The sequence below is a fragment of the Limulus polyphemus genome, unplaced genomic scaffold, assembly GCF_000517525.1.
Source record: "Limulus polyphemus unplaced genomic scaffold, Limulus_polyphemus-2.1.2 Scaffold1981, whole genome shotgun sequence".
Classification (NCBI taxonomy): Eukaryota; Metazoa; Arthropoda; class Merostomata; order Xiphosura; family Limulidae; genus Limulus; species Limulus polyphemus.
In genome coordinates, this window is record NW_013667591.1 from 177,586 (window position 1) to 203,966 (window position 26,381).

At 33.8% G+C, this 26,381-nt stretch overlaps 1 protein-coding gene across 1 annotated transcript in view; it reads right to left on the bottom strand.

The window, feature by feature from the left end:
* Positions 1 to 886: 886 nt before the first annotated feature.
* LOC106465559 overlaps positions 887 to 26,381 on the bottom strand; it is a 27,624-nt gene continuing 2,129 nt past the window's right edge. Inside the window, exons 2-7 of the mRNA XM_013925786.2 lie at positions 12,492 to 12,572; positions 11,000 to 11,044; positions 5,699 to 5,728; positions 4,272 to 4,292; positions 2,186 to 2,251; positions 887 to 1,213 (exon numbers count right to left, since the gene is read on the bottom strand). Of these exons, the coding sequence (XP_013781240.1) occupies positions 1,046 to 1,213; positions 2,186 to 2,251; positions 4,272 to 4,292; positions 5,699 to 5,728; positions 11,000 to 11,044; positions 12,492 to 12,563 (402 nt within the window). The 5' untranslated portion in view covers positions 12,564 to 12,572 and the 3' untranslated portion in view covers positions 887 to 1,045. The remainder of the gene's footprint in view (positions 1,214 to 2,185; positions 2,252 to 4,271; positions 4,293 to 5,698; positions 5,729 to 10,999; positions 11,045 to 12,491; positions 12,573 to 26,381) is intronic.

A 26,381-nucleotide genomic window follows, 5' to 3' on the forward strand; every position in this document is an offset into this window, starting at 1 on the left:
ACACATTTAAAGTGTAAAGTTGATTGCCTGAACGTATGAAACTCAATTCTTTTACACTTACGTCAGTTAGAACTTTCTAGTTCTTGTTCTTCATTTATTCTTTGTTTTTCTTTGCATCGCCTACTGGTTGTCTGTTACAGTAATATTATATTATCGTTCATATTGCCAGTATAACGTGAACTTACCCGAATCGTTCAAAAGTGTTCCTCTATCTCTATAGCTCGGTGAAATGCAATAATCCAGAAAGATTTCGCTTAAGCAGTATTTGAACGTATTTTTCATAAATAATAAAAATACATACTTTGGATGGATTGACAAGATACAGGCATTACTTTTTTTTAACATTTTAGGTTATTTAGTATATAATTTTTCGTTGTGATAGAAGAATATTGAAAAATCAAATATGCTTTAAAATATCAACTTGCACTCCAAATGAAATGACTAAAACATTTCTTATGGTGAACCAGGTAGGGAAGACTTAAATAATTAATGTGTTTCTTTACCTAAACGACACACAATGGGCATAATGGCCAGGTCAGAGATGCTTATAGTTCAGGCATAGTTTTGAACTGAGGACTAGAGGGAAGGCAATCAGTAGAAATAGCTACTCTTCACCGAATAGCGGGATTGACTGTCACTCTTATACAACGCCCACAGTAGAAAGTGCAAAGCGTGTTTGTAGCATCGTGTCTTTAACTCCAGACGTGGGTCTACTAAAGGCATCCAGTGACAACTCTAATCGAATGGAGGAACTTGCCGTCACTCTTACAACACACCCATGACCCCAAAGAACGAAATACGTTCACCTTCACCTTCACCTTCACAGTCCAACACTCTAATCATTTTACTAAGTCGGACCTTTAAAATAAAGAGAAAGAAATAACATTTTTTTACAACTTCGATTATTTTATTACTACAAAACTATAGATTATAATATGTAGACATTTAAGTTTAAGTACATGCAAGTATTTTCTGCATACAGAGTTTGCAAAACTTATATTTATTTAGTATGCATGACTTAAAGTTAACTGTTCTCTTCATTTCTTTAGTCCTCGTTTTCATTCACTGTGGTTCCTAGATAACCCTTTTGGAAATCATCGTCAGACGTAACGCTGTCTTTGACATTCTCATTTTGAAGTTGCGTAACGTAAGGCAAGTACGTTTCTTGTGTTTCCAGTTCCACACTTCGTTTTCGCTTTCCGAAAGCACCAGACTAACGTAAAATAACAAAGCTATAGTTAACAAAACACTGGTTAGTACTTTAAATATATATACATATATATATTAACTTTTTAACCAAAGCAGCGTATCGATTCAATGAACTTATTGTTATCTGATGTATGTAAGTAAGAAGAACTTTTAAAATTGTCTCTCTTTTCCCTTTGTGCACTAGAAGATTTGCATTTAAAAGGAACTAAAAATATACTTGGTTATGTTTATTTCTTTCAGATTTTTCGCGCAAAGCTACACAAGGGTTATCTGCACATAGCCGTCATTCATTTTGAACTGATAGACGTGAGGGAAGACAGCTAGTCAACAACATCCACCGCCATCTCTTGTCTGACCAAATAGCGGATTTGACCGTCGTTCATATAGCACTCACGCTCCCAAAGTACGGAGCACGTTCTTGTGGCAACATGGCACAAACAAGGGACGGCTATACGCAGAGAGCTCTTCCGTAGCTTTGCAAAAAGTATCTGAAAATACTAAATTTGTAGAGACTTTTTTACATATTAAATTAATAATACTATATGGAAATCAACAAGAAATTTATATAATAATTATAATAATGTTCATTAGAAGAATCACACTCTAAAGTCCGTCGAGAAAACAAAATAAAAGCTCGGACAAGGTTTTATCTCTTGCTTCTTTTGTCTCAACGTTTCACCAAGTTTACCTAACATCATCAGGTGAGATACAAGAAATGAGACTATAAATGAAAGTAATTTTAAAATAAGAGAATCAAGTGAATATTCATAACAATAATAATCTATAAAACATGTGATTCAGCAATTGTACAATTAATAAAGTATATATATCAATGAACTGTCAAATATATAAATAAACCAATAATTAGGCCAACAATTTGAACTGAAAAAAGTCTCGATGTTTTGAATACACTTTAGTTGGATGTTTTTTACCAATCTCATAATGCAATATAGTGTAAAAGGAAGAAATAACTTACAAAACAAAACGGATTATTTATGATGCAATTGGCTTGAGTACTGGTAATGTTTACAGGTAACGATGGCTGCAACAAAGAAGAGTATATAGTATATAATAAATATATGATGATATGAAGTACAATAGAATTGTGTCTTTTTTAAACCTATTTTTGGGTTAGATATAAAGTTTAGATATTAAGTATTAGGTCTTGTGAAAGTATCATGTAATTTTCCTTTATAAATATTTTACAACTCTGCTATCTGTAAATAACAAAGAAATTAAATGTTTTAACATTTCTTTATATAATTATTACAGATATATAGTTTGAAAATGACAAAGAAAGGGTTCGTATAGGAAATTAAAGATCTTTACACTCCAAGCTAGAACAATTACAATTATACAGCTTGCAGTTGACAAAGAAAGAGTTAATATACGAAATTAAAGGTGTTCACATTACTTCTTATAGCAATTAAAACCCTATAATCTGAAAATTACAAAGAAAAAGTAGATCTAAGAGGGTAGAGATATTGACATTCCATCTTATAATAAATACAATTACACACTTCGAAAATGACAAAGAAAGGGTTGGTCTGTGAAAATAAACGTTTTGACATTTCAAAATATCATTATTATAACTTATAAAGGGCTTGAATACGTTATATTAAAACGGTTACAGTTCATGTCGCTTAGTTTCATTGAAAAAGTTCTGTTGTGAGAACATCACGTCCAAAGTGCAACTCTTCTCCCTACGTTAAAATCCAGCACCCCTTTCAGTAGTGTGATCGCACAACAATCAATGTCTTCATATGGAATAGCATGAATACACGGATTGTTCTCCATAGATGTGACATTTATCGCTTTTTTAGAGGGAGAACCTTCTTGATTATGTAGCATACTGATGTCTGGAGTACATGGTCAGTTTTTTCACTGACCTTTGTGTCGTAAGTTCTCGCCTGTTGCAAAGATCACACTTAGTTTACCATACTGGGGTACGACTTGTTACAGGTCTCTTTCTTTATGGCCCTAGTTTCCCAAGTTGATCCATATTTCTGTGTTTTCCAATGTCATTAAGTAAAAGGAATATCTCTTTCTTGAAAATTCTGAATATTCGATTTGAACACATCTTCCTGACCCGAGTGTATGAATATTTATGGTGGAAATAGGTACCATTAAAAAAAAGTGGCATCACACTATCTACCTAATACCAAGTAATGACAAAATGAAGCTTTGATACATTTTCTACACCACAACTTTACATTTGCTGTGGTTATTACGTGGTTTAGTGATTTACATATTCAAAATTGTTGTAATAGAATATAATATATTCAACTCTGTTTTCTGAATATATCAAAGAAAGGATTGGTCTATGATAAAAATAAAAGCTTTAAACACTCCGAGCAATAATTAATATTTCTCACGTCAAAATTAAACCCAAATTTTTCATTGTATGACAAGTAAAAGTTGCGTTTTATGAAAGTAGCATACTATATTGTTTTTTAACTGCTATAAAATGCGTTTTTAAATGTTACGTCAGGGCGAGTCATGCATAGTAAGTAAATCACCAAGATATGACTGCTGGTGTCACCATCATCTTCGTTTTTTTGGTGATTTGTGTTCAACATTGCTATCAATTTTGTTTAATCAAAATTATACGTGTAAATATTTCTTACCTAACAATAATTTAGTAAACAGGAGGAAAATTTGTATTTTCACACAAAATTGTAGCTTTTTAGATTTCATTCAAAACTGTAATGAATTATGTTTGTTACTAATTTCACGTTTTTTGTTTTCGTTTTGCAACTTTAATATATCACCTTTCTTTATAAGGTCACAAGATACCTCATTTGTTTATATATTTGTATATGCGTCTTTAACATTATTTAATTGTGAGACCAGTTGAAATATAGAAAATTTCATCTTACGCAATTAACTAATATGAGACGTAGATTAAACTCTTATTAAATAAGAACAATCTTAAGATAATATATTGAAAATGTGCAGATATTATTCAAAACATAAAAGTCAACACTACGTAAATATAAAGTGATTCTTAGTGAAGTATGTATTCCATCTCGAAGTAATGAACGCTTCAATATTCTACTTACCGATCCGACACAACTACTTAACTGTAAGAAATGAAAAAAAAACACACGATTACTATGAATGCTCATAAACAATATTTTCGGTAACCTTAAAAAGAGTTTAAGATATTTTAATGTTTTTAACTAAACGAACCTAAAAAAAACAGAATATATATACATATAGTGATGTTGTTTAAATATTACTCTTACAAATCTCAATGTTGTTTAATTTGTTTTAAACATCTTATGACAATTCTTATCCGCTTAAAACTTACATTCATTTACCCTTAAACTTAAGTAAAATGACAATTTATTCAAGTAATAATTTACAAAAAAATCAGTTCACTTGTTTCTATTTTACGTATATAAGATACATACATTTCAACTAGTTTAGTTGGTAATAAGCATGATATTACATCCCAATGATTTTCATTACATCTGTTCTACTGAACCAATACAGATGTTTAGTGAGAATAATGTATAATAGTATTTCAGGTCATTGTATTTTAATGACAGACTCACAGAAATATTCCATGTGTTTCTTAAAGACATACATAAATACAGAAGAACACGATCTGGCGTGTCCTAGACGTTCAGTTTCAAACATTACGATTTAAGCAGAACAGATAAGTTATCTTTTCTTTCGACTAGTTCTATTATACTTGACACTTGATCGGGCATTTCTTATAATTTTAGATAAGGAAAAACAGGTGTTTCGTTAACTGTGTGAAAATATCATACAAACTGACGTACCGGTTTAATGCATGGGGAAGACATACGGATCGCTTAGGGAGTAACATAGGGGATAGATCCGAACACCCACGACCCTTCCCTTATGTCATTTCCCAGTAGCCTTAAGGGTACATGCCAAGTTTGAGATTGGTCAAAGATTGAAGGTGTGAAAAGCAGACATACAGACAGATAAAAGGCCTCTGTGGAGTGGCATGAGGGGATCATATATGAACACCAACACCTTCTATTGCTACTCCCTGGGGTGCCCTAAGAGGGCCTTCAAAGTTTGTTAGAGATCAAAAGAATAGCATGGAGAACATATAAGAACCCCTAGCGGTAACATTGGAGTTGTGTATATAGAAAAAAAACCTTATGCCACTCTCTTGGGGATAATATCAGACAAAACTATAGGAGTGAATGGCGGACACAACAACCTTGACAACAAAACTGGTCTGTTTATTAACTCCTGATACGAGCTGCAGTTTTTATCTACAACTTACAACAAATATATATATAAGAAAGACTTTAAGTGAGAAAACTAAGAATATTATATTTTGTGATTGCAGTGCTAGCTAGTAAAATAATGTTACTTATTGTCATATTGCTCTGACTACGTAGCTGTGAAAAAGTGACACAAAAACAACAATTTTCAGCTTAACAAATTACTTAAGGTCATTTCAGTACCTAATCTCATAACAATTTTTTAAAGTTTTACTTACAACTTGCTGGAAGAAGCGACATCTTACACACTGAAATGAAAATAAGAAACACAACATTCAGAACATGAAAAATAAAATGATATTATAAGACTATGGAATAAATATATATGAAATGTATTCACAGCTGGTCAACAGAATTACTTAGAAAAGTTACACTGTTCCAAGTACTTCAAGGAAGGAGTACAAAAATATTGTGACATCTTCGACGGGGGAAAAAATGGAGTTATATCGAGTAAATCGGATCATTATGAGATCAAAATGAAGCTTTATCAAATAAAAAGTATTTCATACTGGTTGTTCTTTACAGATGATCATTTACACTATTTTGTAACATCGTGCTATATAAGTTAATGAAGAATATTTGACAACCTTTGAATAAAATTCTATAGTTAGTGGTTGTGCTTCAAGTTTAACTTCCTTCTATAAATCTGCTTTCTATTAATTGAAGTTGAAAATAAAGCCTCTTTTTTTTGCTATTCAGAAAGTAGTTTTGCAAATGAAGAAATTAAAGCAACTGAAAATATTTTAGGGCCATCATAATGTTCTAGCTCATTCCCGCAACATTTTGAAAGCAGTTTAGCTCATAGATCACAGTAATATCGTGTTTTGCTTTCCCAGCGTCACTTTAACCTTTGTTATGCATAATATTCTGTTAAATATTTTGAGTTGGACGTATTTTTATGAATAACATACATAAACTACATTGGTCTAACCTAAATCGATTACAATTTCGAAATCCAAGTCTCATGAGTGATTGGCTTGAACTTGTTTGTTATAATGTATAAAAATTATTTTGTTCGACAATACAGCTTAGTTTGTTGGAGAAAAAACAAACGAAATACATTCTTAAGATATATCATAAGATTTTACTTGGTAAAAATAGTCACTGAGATATATATATATATTTGTTTTATACGTCAGCATGTCTTATAATTTGGTTTGGTATTCTTTCTTATAAATACACTGTCTTACCAAAAGTCATAAGACACGGGTAGTTACGAATAAAACATGTTTTTATTCCAAGAAATTAGTAGCGTGTTGGCCCGCATTTGGTCGATAATGACTGCTTCAATGCGTCTTGAAGACTGTCTACTAATGTCTGGTAGAAAGTTGGTGGTATTGTGCTCCACTCCTCCTTTAAAGCATTAGTAAGTTCCACTACTGAAGAGGGCCTCTGCAATGTTCCGATGTTATTCTCTTCAAAACATGCGTCCACAATCCTTGCTTTGTGACAGAGCGTTATCATGTTGAAAGGTATAACAGCCGGTACCATAAAATTGCCACAACGTAGGACACATAGAATTGTTCAGAACATCAATGTAGGACTCAGAATTCATGGATCCATGCGCTGCGACCATTGGACCTAGTCCATACACGAGAAGCAGCCCCAGACCATGATACCGTCACCTCCAAACTTCACTGTTGGGACAACACACTCAAGATAATAAGCGTTCTCCAGGCATCCTCCATACCCAAACACATTCATCAGACTGGAAGAGCGTGTAGCGTGACTCGTCGCCCCTCAGGATCGATCTCTATTGATCCACGGTCCAGGTTTGGTGTACCTTGCCCCATGCCAATCGACGGTGCGCATTTGTTTTTGTAAACATCGGCTTGTGGGCTGCAGCTCTTCCGTGAAAATTCATGGCATGCAGGCCCGGCATGACCAGGTGGTTAGGGCGCTCGACTCGTAATCTGAGGATCGCGGGTTTGAATCTACGTCACACCAAACATGCTCGCCCTTTTAGCCGTGGGGGCGTTATAATGTGACGGTCAATCCCACTATTCGTTGGTAAAAGAGTAGCCCAATAGTTGGCGGTGGGTGGTGATGACTTGCTGCCTTCCCTCTAGTCTTACACTGCTAAATTAGGGATGGCTAGCGCAGATAGCCCTTGTGTAGCTTTGCGCGAAATTCAAAAACAAACAAAGATGGCATGCAACTCTTGACATAACCAGCCGTTCGGCGTACAAATTGGAAATGACTTCGAACCGCTGATCACCTTCATAGTCCAAACTATTCGCATATTTCGTCGTCACTCACATTTTCCTGCAATCAGAGGTGTGTCCCATGACTTTTGGTAGGATAATGTATATTCCCTATTAAAACGCGGGTAATCGTACACACAACTCATAGTTATGAAGTTTGTAAATATAACTAGTTTGACATAAAAGTCAACGAACAACGTAGAAGCTTGGAACATTAAATTATTTTGGCATGTAATCTCCATAAGATGCCACAAAGAGGCTCTATTATAAGAAATGAATTTTTCCGTGTACTAAACTGTGTGTTTAATATTATGATTATATAATATTTATACAATCTGATATTAAAAATTATAGTAAATTATAGGTTATTTTTTGATTTATTACTTAACGATCAAAAGATATTTGTATATTTCATTAAAGGTTCCTGAAAAACATCGATTCATTTGTTCGTTTAATAATCTTGTGACTTGCGAGTTTGTGCTTTAGGGCATGTATAGGGCATATGCTTACATACATTTTGAGTAGTGTATGTGCAGCTTTTTTTACTACTTGGTAGTAATACGATTATTTTGTTTAGTTCATTCACAGATTTATAATTTGAAAGTTACTTGCTTCGTAAGAGAACCGTAACCGTTTCGGTTTTGTATTTTAACCATTTATTTGAGTTATAAAGCTTTGCATATGATCTCTATTTGTCATGCAACGTTCTTTTATTTGTGTAGCGTTTCATTAACTTCTATGACAAGCCATAATATATTGGTTCAACGCAAAGTCGAACTTTAGACTACGTGTTGGATTAACGCCTTACGGCCCTGTAAGTGGTAACCAACAGGGCCATAATGTATATGGAAAGCTATCGGGCCATAACGTAGTGGTTCAACGCGTAGTCGAACTTTCCACTACGTGTTGAATCAACGCATTATGGTCCTGTTGGTTACCACATACAGGGCCTGAACGTATAGCGTCAACGCGTTATTGAAATAGCCAATAATATTATCGTAATCCTTTCTAGGCCTCATATGTTTAAGCATTCCAAAATAACATGCTTAAAAATATGAGGCCTAGCACGTTGAGTCAATACGTTGACCCTGTTCGCTGCCTATCTACAGTGCCAAAACGTGTTGATCCAAAGCGTAGGCGACAATCCCGGCAGTGGTTGGAGTGGTTACCGATCTATAGGGCCATAACGAATTGATACAGCATGTTATACGGAAAACTATGTTATTGTTACGACAGCGGAAGTCACGTGACTCTGGTAACACGTAATGAGTATCTCGAACGTTCCTGAAGGCTCGAGCGTTTGCTAGACTCGCGCTTTTATAGTATATAAGCCGGCAAATAAAGTGACGGCGAGAATTGAATTGCAGACAGAGATATATAGAGACAGATAATCGAGTTAAGCCGTAAGTAAAGTGCATGAATCGTTGTGAATTCTAGCGTGTGTTTAAGTTAAAGTGACTGTGGAAATTAAGTGTATTGCAAAGTTGTATTGAGAAAGAATAAACTAGTTTTATTTAAGAAAAAGTTTGTATTGTTGAAGTTTTTTTTTGAAAGAATTTCTACGAAAAGTTAACCAACGACCAGAGACGTAACATTATCATTTGGCTTGTTTGGCAGCGCTTTGAACCAATATACGTCATGATCCCGAAGGCTTGCTATAAACCTTACATTCAGTTTGTGTTTGAAATAAACATAAAAGTGGCTTTAATACGCTCTTAATAAGCTCTTTGTTAATTTTATTAATATTTTATCCATTGAAAACTGAAGCACGCAATATATCTCCATATATATATGGTGAGATAGTGACAAAGTTTACTTTTAGTTACCTTCAACAAAATAATCTACATTCAAAATAATAAATATCCAAAATTTATATAAAAAAGTGGGTAAAATGTTCAAAAAGACACAAAAGACATTTAAAAACAGGACTTCATTAGAATTAACGATTTAAATACATAACGTTTTCACATACTAATATAGCGAACTATAAAATAAAATAAAATGCACAATATCAAAAATATGTTTATTTTTATATAAATCCTACTTTAATTGGTTTGTATGTTTGCTACCATACTTATGAGAGTTTACTAGCGTAATAACCCGTCAAAAATGACGGGCAAGTACTACCACTCCCACTACATAGTATACCCTAACCTCACATTTAATAGCTAATTGAAATAAATAAATTTTGCGAAATCAAGCTTGACCAACAAACAGGCAGAAAAGTGCAGTCGAGGCAGTCAAACATCGGTAAATTCCTTTGTAAGCCAATCAAAATTAAGATCATTCATGAAATGAATTTGTGTCATATTCATAGAATAGTTATTGTTAAAAATCAGTTAGATTAAAAACTGCTAATATATAGAGCCAGTGCGTTTTGGTAACACTATGTTCCAACAATGACTTTTATGTCATGTTGCTCAGCAACAAAAGTATACTCTAGTATTGTTGTTAGTCTATGTACAGAAAGTATAAAATGAAATGTATAGACAACAAAACTGGAAAAATATTTGTCGATTTCTTAACTTAGAGTATCTGCTAATTAAAGAGGTTTGTTTTTATTCAAAACGTTGGTGATATAACAGAAAATAGTTGAATTCGGAAACGATTTAAGTTTAAAATTGAAGCTATATTTTTACTTTCATGATAAATTTTATGCACTTGGCTCTAGGCTAGGTAATCTCGCAGTACGTCTTTACTTTAGGCTTATTATACCAACACTCACTACACTTATAAGGTTTCACGGAACTCCTCACACACGGTCCCTTTGCACCCCCGTCACTAAAATCGTAATGGACAGACAGTAATCAAACTATCCTATCTGGATAAATGCATTTTGGCTTTTATGACTGCCCCTATTTCGAAAAATCAAGCGTGACGTGACACACACTTGATTTTATATAGGTTAGATACTTTAAATTGTCCACGACATCTATTTGTAGGAATAGTTTCGAGTACTTTACAATTTGGTAAAAAAAAAAGACATGTTTTCTTTCTTTAACATCATGTCACGTGCTAAGCTGTTTGTTTTTAAAGCAGCTATGTGAAATGTATATTTAAATAAAGTAAACTATTAAAGAATCAATACATATATTTATACAAATTTTAAGTTGAAGTGGCAATTATGGGCCCTCTTAAAAGTCTTTAAATATATATATAAATGTATATGTCATACAATATATAAAAATGGCTTGAAAATCACGAGATCTGCAGTATTAGACTTATCTTGATTAACCTGTTAACCAATGACCAAAACTTTCCTCATTTTAAAAGTGTCTGAATAGAAAAACATATTCAGTATTATAAATATCATACCTGTGTTGTTGATGTCGCCTGAAAAAATATGCAGATGATTCTTATCTATAGAGATAAAAATGAAATAATAAGGAAAATAAATCATTAATCGTTCTTTACTTGCAAAGCGACTTAAGTACAAGACACGTAGAATGATAATGCTATTGTACAACGATTACCACATTTAATTAATATATAATTTTACTGATACATAACATGTCCTTGAAAGAGTTGTCTAGCTAAATATATTCATAATAATTATATGACATAAAACTTTTGTATTTATAAATATTTGGATAAACAAGATTAACAAGTTTTCTATGGTCGTAAATGCTGAAGCAGAAATCTTGCTTATGGATGTTTCTAACCAATGCGCGAGAACTGAGCACAACTCATAAAATTTGTATATATTTTTAGATTTTCGGATATTTCATTTCTATGCTATAAAAGCAGAAGTTTTACATTATGTTTCTCTGGATATGTGTACCAGTGCCTAGGGACGCCTTTGCATATAGTTTTCAGATAGGAATAGTTTTGGATCTAGGACTATGATCTCTGTGATATTCATTATATTAAAATGACGTCTAATTGTATTTTCGTTAAACTAAGTCAGGCGGAGGACATCGAAGAAGTTGAAACACAGTGAAGTTGATGTCACATCTTAAGAACGTGATGTGTAGAATTGGAATTTTCAACCTGAATATCATCTTAAGCCCACATGGGCAAAATCGACTAAGTCAGAGGCACTCAAGAATTTTGGTATAATTAACCTTAATTTTAAAATACTGACAAGAGAGGTGTGTGCCAACTCCACCTCCCAATGTAGGGATTTTTTTCAATTCTTTAAAAGAATAACGGGATTGAGTGTCACAGCGGTATGTCTGTGGAGTAACAACGCTAGAAACCGGGTTTCGATACCCGTGGTGGACAAAGCACAGATAGTCAATTGTGTAGCTTTGTGCTTAATTCCAAACAAATAATCGATAGTTTAGTTTCTAAAATATTTTAGATATAAAGGAACAAAACAAGACCAACAACAACAGCAAAAATTAAATTAAAGACGGTGCATAAATTAAAAGGATCTCTAGGATACGGGCTATAATGTGGGATATAAAATGTGTTTTTTGTTGGGCTTGTTTTGTTCATTTAGATGTCATCTATTACAGGTTTGGATTTGATGTATGTAACGCAGTCATACCTTTTGATTTGATTTTGCTTAACTGTTTAAGTATTAATTTTCTATACACATATATATATTTCTTTTATGTTCGTATACTATTAGGCCACGTCCGGCCCTAGTAAAATTAATGAAGTTCCTCTCAGAATAATGAATATATCACCTATTTATTATAACTGTATTTGATCCTGAAAAATTAGCGAATTGACCAAACATAAACGTAAAAATATTTAACTTACAAAGGATTTTAAGTGAATCAGAGAGCAAAGCATTATATCTCTATCTCTACTATACACCTCCACACATCCTTTAATATATATATATTTATATATTTACCCCAAAAAAAAATCCGCCCGAAAATCCCACCAGAAATAATAAGGACAAAAGTTGAACTTTTCTGATCGCCATTACAAATGTCTAGATTGGAGAGAAAAAACAATATTAACATGTATCAGTACAATATGAACAATTAGGTAACAATATAATTTATAAACAGTCAATCACATTTATCACTAGTAAATGATAACAATACTCGGAACTACACTTAAAAAATAAAACCAATTTAAGAAATGCGTTCTATTAAAAAAATGTATATTGTATTCACATTTAATAAATAAGACAATGAGACTGAAATGTGTTATAAAAAGAACAATTACCAAAATTACAAACTTTTATTTTTTAATGTTACTTAACCTTTATGTCAGCGAAACGTTTTCTAAAAATCAATGGTTTGTGTGACAATTACCTTTCATTAAAACTGGTCAGTGGAGTAGATACTGTCACAGCGTAGCTTTTTGTTGTTGACTTTCACGTAAAGCTACTCATAGGCTATATTCGTAGCGTTTCTAATTTTGAAGTGATAAATTAGAGGGAAGGAAGATAGTTAGCACCATCCACCGCCAACTCTTGAGATATTTTTTACTAATTAATAATAAAATTGACCGTCGCATTATAACGACCTCACGGCTGATAGGGCGAGCACGTTCGGGGACTGGTTTCGATCCCCCGACCCGCACATTGTGAGTCAATCGCACTAAGCACCACGCCATGCCCATAGCATAGCTACTGGGCTCGAGAATGTAAGGGCTCTTAAAGTTATGTTATTAACCCTGACAAGTCAAGCTAGCACCTTTTATGTGTCCAATGCATACTTGCACATCAGATTTAAATAAAATTAATAATTTCAACACTTTTCAACTCTATTTGAAACAATTATTTACAATTCATAGTTTTAGTTATTTTGTAATAAGGTTTATTTAGAATAATTCGTAAAGAAAAAGCTTTTTCTGCACATTCCAAAGCATACGTTATATTTACTAATATAGTTTCATTTTTTTGATAACATAATCATCCATTCTTATTTCTCACGAGTTTGTTGGTTTGTTTATTGTTAAGTGCGAAGCTACATAATGAGTTATCTGTACTATACTCACCGAGGGTATCGAACCCGATCTTTGGCGATAAAAGCCTTCTTCTTCTTCTTCTCACGTGAGTTTTTTAAGGGACTACGTTGAATTTGTGCTTTGGGGCTCGCGATATGCTGATACTAGCAATAATGTTTAACAAATTAAAGTTATTTATTATAAAATGATGTACTTAATATTTTACTCTATACTAACTAATATTGATATTGATTCTTGTTAACTAGTTTCAGAATAATGTCTTTCAGCTAACAATCCAAAAAAATATCAAAAATAATTTAAATTTCTGCCAAAATACTGTTTATAAACAAAATTTTAATTTTTAACCTGAACTGCATTTTATTCGCATGTGTGCTAAAGTTCGGGTCATCGAGATAAAATATCCAAGTGTAGCTGTCATTTATTTTGAACTAATGACTAGTAACACAAGGAAAGCCAGCTGCCACAAGAACTTTGTCCGACTCAATGGATCGAATGATGGAATCCACTATCATATTTGTAATACAGATCAAAAGCGTGGAGTGTGAGTAGTTAGAGGGATATCCTGGCGGCAAATGGATGCTGCCGCCTGTGGTTGCACAAACTGTTAAGTAATGAACAAATGATACCACCTGAGATTTATGTAACTATTACCTAATGTGTAAATTATACCAATACCTGAGGGTTACATGGCTATTACGTAATGTGCAAATTATACCAACACCTGAGGGTTACATAACTATTACATAATATGCAAATTATGTGGATAGTTGAGGGTTATATAACTGTCAAGTAATAGGCACTATAGGGCGATAATGTCCACGAAGTGGTACTAGAGAGCACATTGCTAGGAATGACATCATAGTTCCACAAATTGGCACCAGAGAGTGCTGCTGTCTCAAGGGAGAAGTGACATCATAGTTTGATACCAGAGGGACTGTTACTATAGGTAGATGTTGATACGTAGGTTCTATAGGTGGCTGGTCTTACTTGGTGTACTGTGTGTTTTATATAGGTGGACAGTGTTTGTTTAGGTGAACAGTGTTACTATACTTGCATAGGATTTCATACAGATTTCAACTTGTTTTAAGTTTTGTTTACAGTTTTCTGTATATAAATTTAGTTGTACTACATTTGTTTTACAAAGGCAGATGATGTTACTAAGGTTCTATAGGAGGATGGCGTTACTGAGGGTGGTGTTTCTTTTGGTGAATAGTATTACTAGGCAGATAGTTCAATAGAATAATGAGCTCATCATAGGGTGTCTCAACATGTAATTACGTGATCATTGTCTAGATTTAATTATGTCCTAAAAGTTACAAGTAAAACCATTATTTTTATGAGACAATTATTAGAGCATAATGTATTATGTCCATCAGTTTTTATCATACATACTATCTTAATTCATCCAATATTTAAGTGAGGCAAATATTACTAGCATAGCCAATAATCTACTTTACATTTTTTTACAATTATCTGTTATGGTGTTTCTATAGGAAGACTATACTTCTGTAGGATTGTATACAGATTTCAACTTGTTTTAACTTATGTTTATAGTTTTCATTTATATATTTAACTGTGTTAAATGTTTTTAACAAAGGCAGATGGTGTTACAGTGTGAACTGTGTTACTAAGGTTAGTGCTGTTAGGGTGGATGGGTGTTACTATAATGGATAGTTCAATAGGATGATGCTCTCATTTTAGGGTGTGTCAATGTGTGCTTATGTTATTAACACTGTAGTCTAGATTTAATTATATGTCCCAAAAAGTTAGAAATAAAACCATTACATGTGTCAGTTTTATATATATGCTATATATGTCAGTTTTGTCACATGTACTATCTTAATTTATCCATTATATGAGCAAAGCAAGTTTTGTACCGTAACTAATAATTTACCTTACATACTTTTAAATATGCTGTCAAAACTTTTATGGATTTTGTCCTTAAGAGCTTCAAAAGTAGAATGTATGCACATGATTTGAAGTTTTCTTGATAAATGTTTCAGCATGTGTGATACTTGACAAGTCTGTGATTTTATTTACATATATTGATGATAGCATATTAGGCTATGGTGAAAACACCAGTTTTAAGCAATAGGGGTTGGGTTTAATGTATGAAATTTTACCATGATGGGGATGGTCCAGTTAGTTAAGGATTTCAAGTGCATGATATGCTTTGTAGAGTTTCTAAAATGAAGAATTGTTCTATGATCATATTAGCTCAAATTACTATGGGAAATGTCCTTTATATTTCGTTTATGGATATTTGATACATTTGACTAATAACATGCTAGATCAAGTGCATGCCACAGGTACTGTTACATTGGCATGAAGGTCAGTATTTTATAAACTAAGATTTTTACATAAATAGTATATTAGTGTATCCGAAGTTTTGTTGATAAATGTTTCAGCATATGTGATACTTGTGAAGTCTGTAATTTTACTTACATATATTAATGATAGAATGAGTTTTATGTAAGAAATACAAATGGTGACTTGTATTAGTTGTTCAAACATACTTGTTAGAAACTGATATTCATGGGGTATAATTTACCATAAAAGACTAAGCTGGAGATGTATAGGTCAGTATTTTATAAACTAAGATTTTTACATAAATAGTATATTAGTGTATCTGAAGTGTATGTGTGATAGTTAAGTCTGTGATTTTACTTACATACATTAATGATAGCATATTGGGGTGTGATGAATCATGAGTTGTATATAAGAAAAATATACATGGAGACTTGTATTAGATGTTCAAACATACTTGTTAGAAACTATTATTCATAGGGTGTAATTTATCATAAAGAACTAAGCTAGACATGTAATTATCTGAAATTTGATCTTTAGTCTGAACACTGATTTGTAACTGACGATCTTTATAATTCTTAAGTGAAAAGATAATATGTGTTACCAAAACATTGTTTCAAAATCTATGTGAATAAAATATCTGTTTTGAAATAGTCAACAAACTAGTTTTTTCTGAGCCTACAATCTAAACTCTCGCATGCATTGAACATATAGTGGAAACAAATATTACTGCTGGTGTCACAAAATAATTATGTTTGATTATAATGCACATATTTGATTCCTTTATTCATTTATTTATATAGTGACATGTCTTTAGTATGATGCCTCCTGATAAACAATGCTTGTTTTCACATAATGTTACAGAAATGAAAAATATAAATTCTAACTAAAATATTAACATGAAAATAATATACAAAATTTGTATCAAAGCTAATTTAGGGTATTTGTGTATATTAGTGTATAGCCTATAAAACCTTAGTAACAGCATCTGCCTATAGTAACAGGCCCTTTGGTATCGAACTATGATGTCCCCCCTCCCATAAGACTGCAGCACCTTCTGGTGACAACTCGTAGACGTCATTGTTCTCTGGTGCCTATTACATAACAGTTATGTAACCCTCAGATATCATCATAATTTGCATATATTACGTTATAGTTATATAACCCTTGGGTAGTGGCCTTTGTCTGTAAAAGTTGTGTAACCACAGGCAGCAAGATCCTTTTGCCACAAGGGTATCCCCCTAACTTCTAGTGTGTTCAACAGCATTACATATCAAATCTTGTATATGTTGATCCACAACCTGACACACTAACCTCTAGGCCAAAAAGTTTGAATACTGAATTTTGCACAAAGTTAAAAGAGGGTTATCTGCATTGGCCATCTAGTGGGAAGGCAGCTAATCAATACTATCCACTGCCATTTCTTGGTATACTCTTTACATCAAATAATGAGATGGACCTTCACATTATAATGTCCCCATGGCTGAAAGGGCAATCATGTTTGGTGACGGGATTTTAACTCGCAACCTGCAATTTGCGAGTCGAGTACTTTAAACACCAGATCATTTTAGGCTGTCACAAAGTTTGAAACACAAACAACTTATTTCATTAATCAATAAAGATTGAAATACACAAATATTTTGAGTATATATGTAAATATTTGTTTATTGGTGTGTTTCCAGAAAATGATTTATGGATGTATTATATATATAATTGTCAGCATCTATAAACGTATACCTGTGTTGTTAAACTTGATTACTCAAGTATAAATACAAGCAACATTGAAAAGTAACTACAAAAGATGCATTAAATATATGATAAAATACTGTTCCGTCTCTGTTCGTTCGTTAATTTTCCGTAAATTCGTTCCCACGAAACTTTAGCGACACAAGTCCTTTCTTAAATAAAACTGGTTTATTCTTTTCGAATACAACTTTATGATACACTTAATTTCAACAGTCGTTCTATAACAACGCTATAATTCACGTCTCACGTGGCCAACAATATTTTGTCTGCATACATTCAATTACTCATTACCTCCCCGTCGCTTCGTGGCCGGTCTTATATATACCAGACTACCCCAATCTAGTAATCTCCCGACAATTCACGAAGGAACAGGATATTTCTAGAAGGAGGTGGCGTCATACTAGTCACGTGACCTCGCTGACGCAACAATACAATCAATCATAAATATGCACACATAACTACGTCAAATATAACAAATCTTTACCAATGTGTGACATAAATGCAGTTGAAAATCTCTCTCTCTTTCTTTGTATGTCCCTATTAAAATATTAATATACTTCACTTTTCCATAGCTAAAAAAGAACATATTTTTTTCCAGATAAGTGCTTCAAAATTCTTTTGCTGGTGTTTTGCATTTAGTTAATTAATGGCTTTGTAAACAAGACGTGAAAGGTCGTAAAAATGGGCTAATACTTTCTCTTAGACAAAGGTTACATACCATTGTATTATACAAAGCATACTCAGTGTTTCATTCTCTTTTAATTTAGACAGGTGAACATTTCTTGGTTCACTTAAAGTTTCAATTTTTTTTTTACACACACACACACACATATATATATATATATATATACACATACGGTTGCGTGACCCGGTTTAAAACTAAAATGTTAACTATAAAACATGACCAAATTGTTGTTGCATTACTGATACATTTTTCTTGGTCATTCTCCATTTATTGTCCCATTCTCGCGAGAAAGACTTCTATAAATATGCTTAGTTAAATATAGTGTATACATGTTGGCAATGATCTTAACTTCTGGCAACTCCTGTGATATTGAGGATGTATTTTCCTTGTTTTGATTTTGGGGCGACCAACAGTGACGTGGGTAATGCATGTGCACTGGGAGAGGTGAAGCTATTGTATTTTGAATATAATTGTTGTATATTTTTCTGTCTGGACAGTCTATCACAAATTAGCTTAAGAATAAGATAGAAAATTTTGTACTCTCATTCTGTGATCATAAGGCACTGTAAGTTTTCCTGTATACTAGTCTTTATTGATTATTTGTTTTTATCGTAAATAAAGAACCGATAACTCTACCAAGTCTGAAATGAACTCAATCGGATCTACAAAGCCAAGGCAAAGACGAAGAAATGTATAGATCCGAGTTTATGCACAGGCACATGAGGCGCTAGCTGAGGGCCTCGACAAAAGAGGGGCCTTATGAGATCAGTAGCTTATGCTGATTTTGTATTTGTGAAAATGTGATACCTGCTTATAAGCATAGAATTTACTATCCATTGATATAATATTAATGCACAAATAATGTATATGGGTCTCATATGGGTCAACAGATCTTTGTGGAAATTTAAATGATGTAGATATATAAAAATAACTTGTCACACTCGGGGCCCCCAAAGGAAATTGGGTCCCTAGGCAGAATACCTACTTTACCTTAATGGTACAGCCGCCACTAATTCCAAAAGATTCTAACATAAAATCCCAAAGAGAACTAATTTATATCGCAAAACAAGCGCAAACACAGGCAATCACAGAAGCGAACGACATTGGTTATTGCCATGTGTACAAACCCTATTTTGAAGACACTAAACGATTTGTCTCTCGACATTAAAAAGTGCAGAGGACAGAGTTAGACAAATACGTCCAGCAAATATTGTGGTTTACAAGCAAGATTAAAAGAACACAGCAATACTACAATTTATCTACCGTAAGCTACCAATTCCTTAAATTTAGCAGGAAATAACGCAGCACAATTTTGTTCTGCGGCGATACATTTTTTTTTGTTGTTTTTTTTAACAGAAGTTATATAATTTTTTCCCTCATCTACTCGACGGTGTAACGTATTAAGCGAATGTCTACAAACTCATTCTGTGGCTGTAACGTTAAATAGATTAAACAACACGAGATGGTCTGCAAGGCAAGATGCCTTATCAGCGTTAAGAAAAGGTTACAGAAATATCAAAAGCGCTTTAATTAACCTACCTCTGTGTAGACATGAAAAGCCTGTCTGCCGTTTAGAAACCAGAAATTTATCAAAATTTTTTCATAAATATGAGACAGCTTTATTAACCATAATCTGGGGCAGAATATTACAAAGACTGAATTCAACTAATAAATAGTTGCAAGATCCAACGATAAATGTGTTAAAAGCTGTTAATCTCTTAAAATCACTGACAGAATATATTGTAGAAATCAGAAACGACTTTAACGGAATCGAAGAGGAAGGTAAACTGCTAACTGATGAGACTCAGTACCCGACGAAACACGTGAAAATGATGTCATTTTGCATGGCAGGGATTTATTTTAATGTGTTTTTTTGAAAATAATATGAGTTCAAATGAAGTAAATATATGTATTGATAATCTTTCGGATGTTTACAAAAATGACATTGATGTTGATCTATTTAATCTAAAATACGTGAAAGAAGAAAAGTTTGTTTGTTTGCATTTCGCGCAAAGCTACACGAGGGCTATTTGCGCTAGCAGTCCCTAATTTAGCAGTGTAAGACTAGAGGGAAGGCAGCTAGTCATCACCACCCACCGCCAACTCTTGGGCTACTCTTTTACCAACGAATAGTGGGAAATGCTCGCCCTTTCAGCCGTGGGGGCGTTATAATGTAACGGTCAAGTTTGGTGTGACGGGGATTCGAACCTGCGACCTACGAGCGCCCTAACCACCTGGCCATGCCGGGCCGTTTAGAAATTTCAATCATCGTTTCTGTAAATAAAAACTTCATAGAGACGTAAGCCTAATATGTCAACATGCTCATAGAGTTGATTGTTGTCTAATATGTCAACATGCTCATAGAGTTGATTGTTGTCTAATATGTCAACATGCTCACAGAGTTGATTGTTGTCTAATATGTCAACATGCTCACGAGTTGATTGTTGGCTAATATGTCAACATGCTCACGGAGTTGATTGTTGTCGTTTTCTCCTCCTTTTTGACACTAAATGTTTTTATTTTGTTCACTTACTAGAAAAGATCTGTTTCTTCTATTTAAATAAATGAATCGAACAAAAATAATAAAAAATTCATTCACACAAAATAATTTATCACAAATATCACTAACACTAGACTTAGTGCAATAAATATATATGTTTGTTTGTTTCTTTTTAAGTACAAACACAATGGGCTATATATACTGTGCCCAGCACGGATATCGAAATCCCTATCTTTTATAAATCCTCATATTTACCATTGAGCCACTGGGTGACAATAAATACGTAAACTTAAACTTATTTAATTGTTATTGTTTGTTATTAAGCACAAAGCTACACAAAGGGCTATCTGTGCTCTGTCCACTACGGGTATCGAAGCCCAATTTCTGGTAGTATAAGTCCGCAGACATACCACTGTGCCACTGGGGGGCAAACTTCAACTTAAGTTGCCTCTTGTTTGAAAAGTATTATATTTAATTAGGGAAAGATTTAAAAACAATTTTATTAATTTTTACATAAATTATAAGTTTGTAGATTATATGCTCTTGGACGACATTTTGTTTCGAATTTAAATTTGTTTCTAATACGCCTGTATATCTTATGTGAGTAGTTTCAAACATAAAAGTAAATCATTGGTAGACCTCCTGTAAATCTTCCGAATGATTGCCTTATCGCAGAGTTTGACAATAAATCATCGTGTGATACCCTCTTCAATTTGCTTAGAACCTATCAAGTTTGGTGAAGATAACAAGACCTAACAGATCCGTTTGTTTCAATGTATTCCTGATGCGATAGATTAATTAGACCTAATTTTCCTTCATGAAAGAAAAATTTGTGTGATACTATCTTCTTCGACACCAGAGTGCGTGGCTGACATTGATTTATTAGTTGCCCTGTCTGACTGGGCCACTATATTTCAACCATTTTAAATGACTGCTTGTTTCTAAGAGGCGCCGTAACTTACCAAGGTAAATATAAAAGTTGCCTTAATCTACTGATCGTGAAGAAATATGTCTTGATCGTCTCATCATCTACCCCATTATCAAATCTAATGTACTTTTCGTTTTTAGTTACGTGTAGGTTTGTAGTAATTATGTACTAAAATTAACTTTTACAGATAGTATATGGACTAACCCAATCGTGGAATGAAAAAAAAAGGGCTGAAATATTTTTGAAAAAACAACAAAAACTATTTGTTTGTTTGTTTCGGAAATTCGCGATTTTTTCGGCAAAAGGGAACGATTCCAGAACGTAGGAACCACAGTTCGGCACGCTAAGCACTAATAGTGACGAAAAAAAACAAAAAAAAACGGACAAACATAAATATCGTGTCATAAAAAAATTAATCGAATGAATTTATTTTCAGGGTTCATAACCATTCAAAACCACCGCAAATATTTCACTTTAAAAAAATGGGCTGAACGTGGTTAAGTGGTTAGCGTGTTCAGATGTTAACCAACGGGTTTATAATTCGCGACGTCGTCGTCGTCCCCAAAATACGTGCACTATACAAATGATTGGTCAGATCCTACTATTCGGTCGCATAAGAGTAGTCCAAGAGCTGGCAGTGAGTTGTATTGACTAAATGCCTCCCCTCTAGCTGTCAGTTTAAAATTAGAGATGACCATGCGTAGATAGTCTTTACTTATCTTTGAGCAAAATTTCTAACACAACTAGCTAACTAATTTTAAAACATTGCCATTTCACTAGCTTTTTAAGTTTGTTTGTTTGTATGATTTATAGAAAAGCCACATTGAGCTAACTGTTGTGTCCACCGCGGAAATTCGAACACCGGATGTTAATGTTGTAAGTCCGTAAACTTACCACTGACTATCATGGAAGAGCTCTTTAAGTAGTTAACATTGTGTTATGTGTTACTGAAGATAATGAAATATCTTCATCGACAAATCATGCTTTAGAATTTTATCCTTCTCGAAAGGTGCCCTTACATTTGTCAGGGAAAGTTAGTAATGCAGTAATTCTATTAAAAAACAAAAATAAACAAACTCGAATTATCAGGTTAGACGAGCGGAGGGGGAAGAGTCGGAATCACGTGAGGAAATAACCAAAAGAACAGGCTCTTCCAAATGCCGATGGTTTTTACAAATGGCGGATTCAATTAGTCTCCACTAAACAAACATTCTTTTAACTGCTGAGTTAATCTGTGGCCCGATCTTAAGCGAAGACATACCAGAACACGCCCTTCTGAGTTGCTCAGGCGCCGTCTCCCTCTGGTGGGGGCTGGGACTAACAAGATGAAGTGTGCCTCAAGCTTGTAATCGCGATTCAATCCAAATTGCACCTCAGCTACGTGCTCTTTAGTTAGCTGTAGATAATACGACCTTTGAACTTGAACGGTGGCAAGGAACTGTAGCATTCCAACCCGTTGAACAACGCCGTAGATGATAATTTTAGGTCACATTTTGTAGTACAACTTGCACGTCTGGCAGCAGGTGTGACCACTCCGTGGGTAGAACGTGGTCGTCCTCTGCTTCTTGCTTGATGATGAACAGTTCAACAGAACCCCCTTCAAGAATCACAAGTAGGATCATTACGTGAATCCCGTCATTTTAGAATACTAGCTTTTATTTTTGTATTTTCTAGAAGGTGAAAGATACAAGGAAAGCATTCATTACTTAAATGTGCGTAGAATGATCGTATAATTTTTTTAACGCAAGTTAATAAGAAAGGCGGAGAGATCATCCGAAACATTTTATAAATAAAAATTAAACAACATAGAAACTAAAACTAGTAACTAAACTACAAAGCACATTTGTTTAAGTCACTGGTGCAAAACGTGAAGCTCAAGTTTTTCATGTTGTAATCTATATATATACCAAATTAATGGTCATTCATACAAGCTACAAAATGCTCTGACTCTTCATAGATAATACATGAATAATGCAGTTTGTTTCGCTTTAAAATATGAAGTGTTTGGACGAAGTTATTGTTTTTATCACGTCCTCCAGCGGCTCAGTGGTAAATCTGAAGGTTTATAAACACTAAAATGTATGGTTTGATCTCTGCGGTAAGCATAGCGCATGTAGCCCATTACACAGCTTTGCGCTTAAACGAAAAAAACAAACGAAACTTTCTTTTATCACTCCTGAGTCAGCGTAGTCGAAGCGCTAAATGCCAGTAGTTGTTTATTTATTCATAAGCAACTGGAAAATGGTCAAACGTACGTCACATAGCCGACGAAAATATTATTGTTTTAAGACGAAAGATCAAAGGTCACGGATATTACATTACTTCTGGATTTCTAGAAAAAAATAAAGAAGCCAAATTTATAGGGTGGTTCAGGTGTTCCAAAACATACAGGAGTCAGAGGTCAATGTTCAAAATTACCGGTCACTTGTGGGCGTAAAACGTGCGTTGTCACGATTCGAGTACTTTGTTTCATTTTGAATATAAATTCGTGCTTCAAAGTTAATTACGATATTCTACAGATGACACATCAGAATTATCATAGTGTTCATTCTCATCGTTTAGCTTATGCAAGGCTTAAGGAGTTTATAGTTACTGTTCAGCCAATCAAGAAACTTCACAAATTGGTTCAACGAAAGAGGCCAAATAAAAAAAACTGTGTTGTTTTGATTATTTTTGTGATACTGTTAATTTAAATGTCTTCTTATGTTTGGAAGAGTGCTCGGCATGGCCATGTGGTTAGGACGCTCAACTCGTAATCTGTTGGTCGCAGGTTCGCATCCCCATCCCACCAAGCATGCTAGCCCTTTCAGCCATGGTGGCGTTATAATGTAACGGTCAATCCCACTATTCGTTGGTAAAAGAGTAGCCCAAGAGTTGGCGGTGGGTGGTGACGACTAGCTGCCTTCCCTCGTGTAGCTTTGCGCGAAATTCAAAACCAAACCTGTGCTTTAGATTTATACATTTTCTTTATGTTAATAGTTTCCGTTATAAAAGTGATTTTGAACTAATGATTTATCGCCTGCGTGCTGGAGAACAAGGTTTGTCTTCGAATAGAAATAGTTTCGATCAGATGAACTTAAGACTCATAGTTACGTGGTTTTCGCTTGATTTTACTGATGAAATTGGTTGAATAAAACTAGATTCTCCACATACATATATTTGTGATCACTATATGATATTTGACTCAAACGGTTTGTATAAAATAGAGAAAGCTTCAAGATTGCGTGCTTGAAATAGATTTTCCTAATTCATTTTTGGACGTATTCATATGTTTAAGTTGATATTGAATGTCTATTATTAATCAGCTGTAAGAGTTAAGCAAGTGTTTTACCCTTCTCTACATAACAGTATAGTAAGCAAGTGTTTTACCCATCTCTACATAATAGTATATCTGTCAAACTTCGCAGTATAAGATTACTGATATAGTTGACATAAAACATTGACCATCAAAAATAATGATGAAAAAAATCAGAAAATTATCCCCTTTCTATACGCAAAGAAAGAAATTTAAAAGCTTACCCACCCAATTTATGGTTTTTAGACAGTAGGGGTGCTATTATCGCCAGGGTGTGTTGAGGTTGTCAGGTAATATTGCTTATATTATGCGTCTCGAAAGCACGATAATTGGAAGGTATCTCAGCACTTAGGGTAACAAGTTGTTGAATCAGGCCTATCTTATCAACACTCACAATTAAGTTAACAAGTCTCCCTTATTTTATATTTATATTTATATATGTTTACTAGAGAAAGGCAGAAAGAGAAAGAGATTAACAGATGTGCAAGATCGTATTGAAAGTGTCTTCATGTTACGTGCAACTGTTATCTTTGTGTAATAATGATTTTTCTTAAGATGTCTGCCAATGACCTTGCAATACAAAAGTGATACTGAAAGATTACACAGGGTGGGGCAAAAGTTACTATACAGTTGGGTGGGACTAAAGTTACTCTACACTTAGGTGGGGAAAAGTTATTACACAATTGGATGGAGAAAGTTAGCGTACATATGGTATAGTTGGTGTTGTAAAGTTGGTACTAAAGAAAACATTGCCAAGACAATTGAAACCAATGTAATTATTGTTTGTTTCAGTGTAAGACGCCAGAAATTAAACTATGCTCTAAAATCTAAACGAAACAATTGTTTAGTTACTTTTGACCCACATTGTATTTCTTAACGTACAGTTTTATTTGAATGTCACTACCACAACTGTGGTGCATACACCAATGGTCGCCACACCTAGTTACTTCATCTGCTATTATCATTGTTACAAGTGGGTGTTCCTGGTAACATTTGGTGATTAATGTCACTATGCGACAGTTCTGGTGGATACACTAATGTTAGCGACATCTTGTTATTTCACCTGTTACAAGTGGGTGTTCCTAGTAACATTTGGTGATTAATGTCACTATGTGACAGTTCTGGTGGATATACTAATGTTAGCAACACCTTGTTATTATCTTTGTTACAAGTGGGTGTTCCTAGTAACATTTGGTGATTAATGTCACTATGTGACAGTTCTGGTGGATATACTAATGTTAGCAACACCTTGTTATTATCTTTGTTACTAAGTGGTTGTTCCTAGTACATTTGGTGATTAATGTCACTATGTGATAGTTCTGGTGGATACACTAATGTTAGCTAACACCTTGTTACTTCACC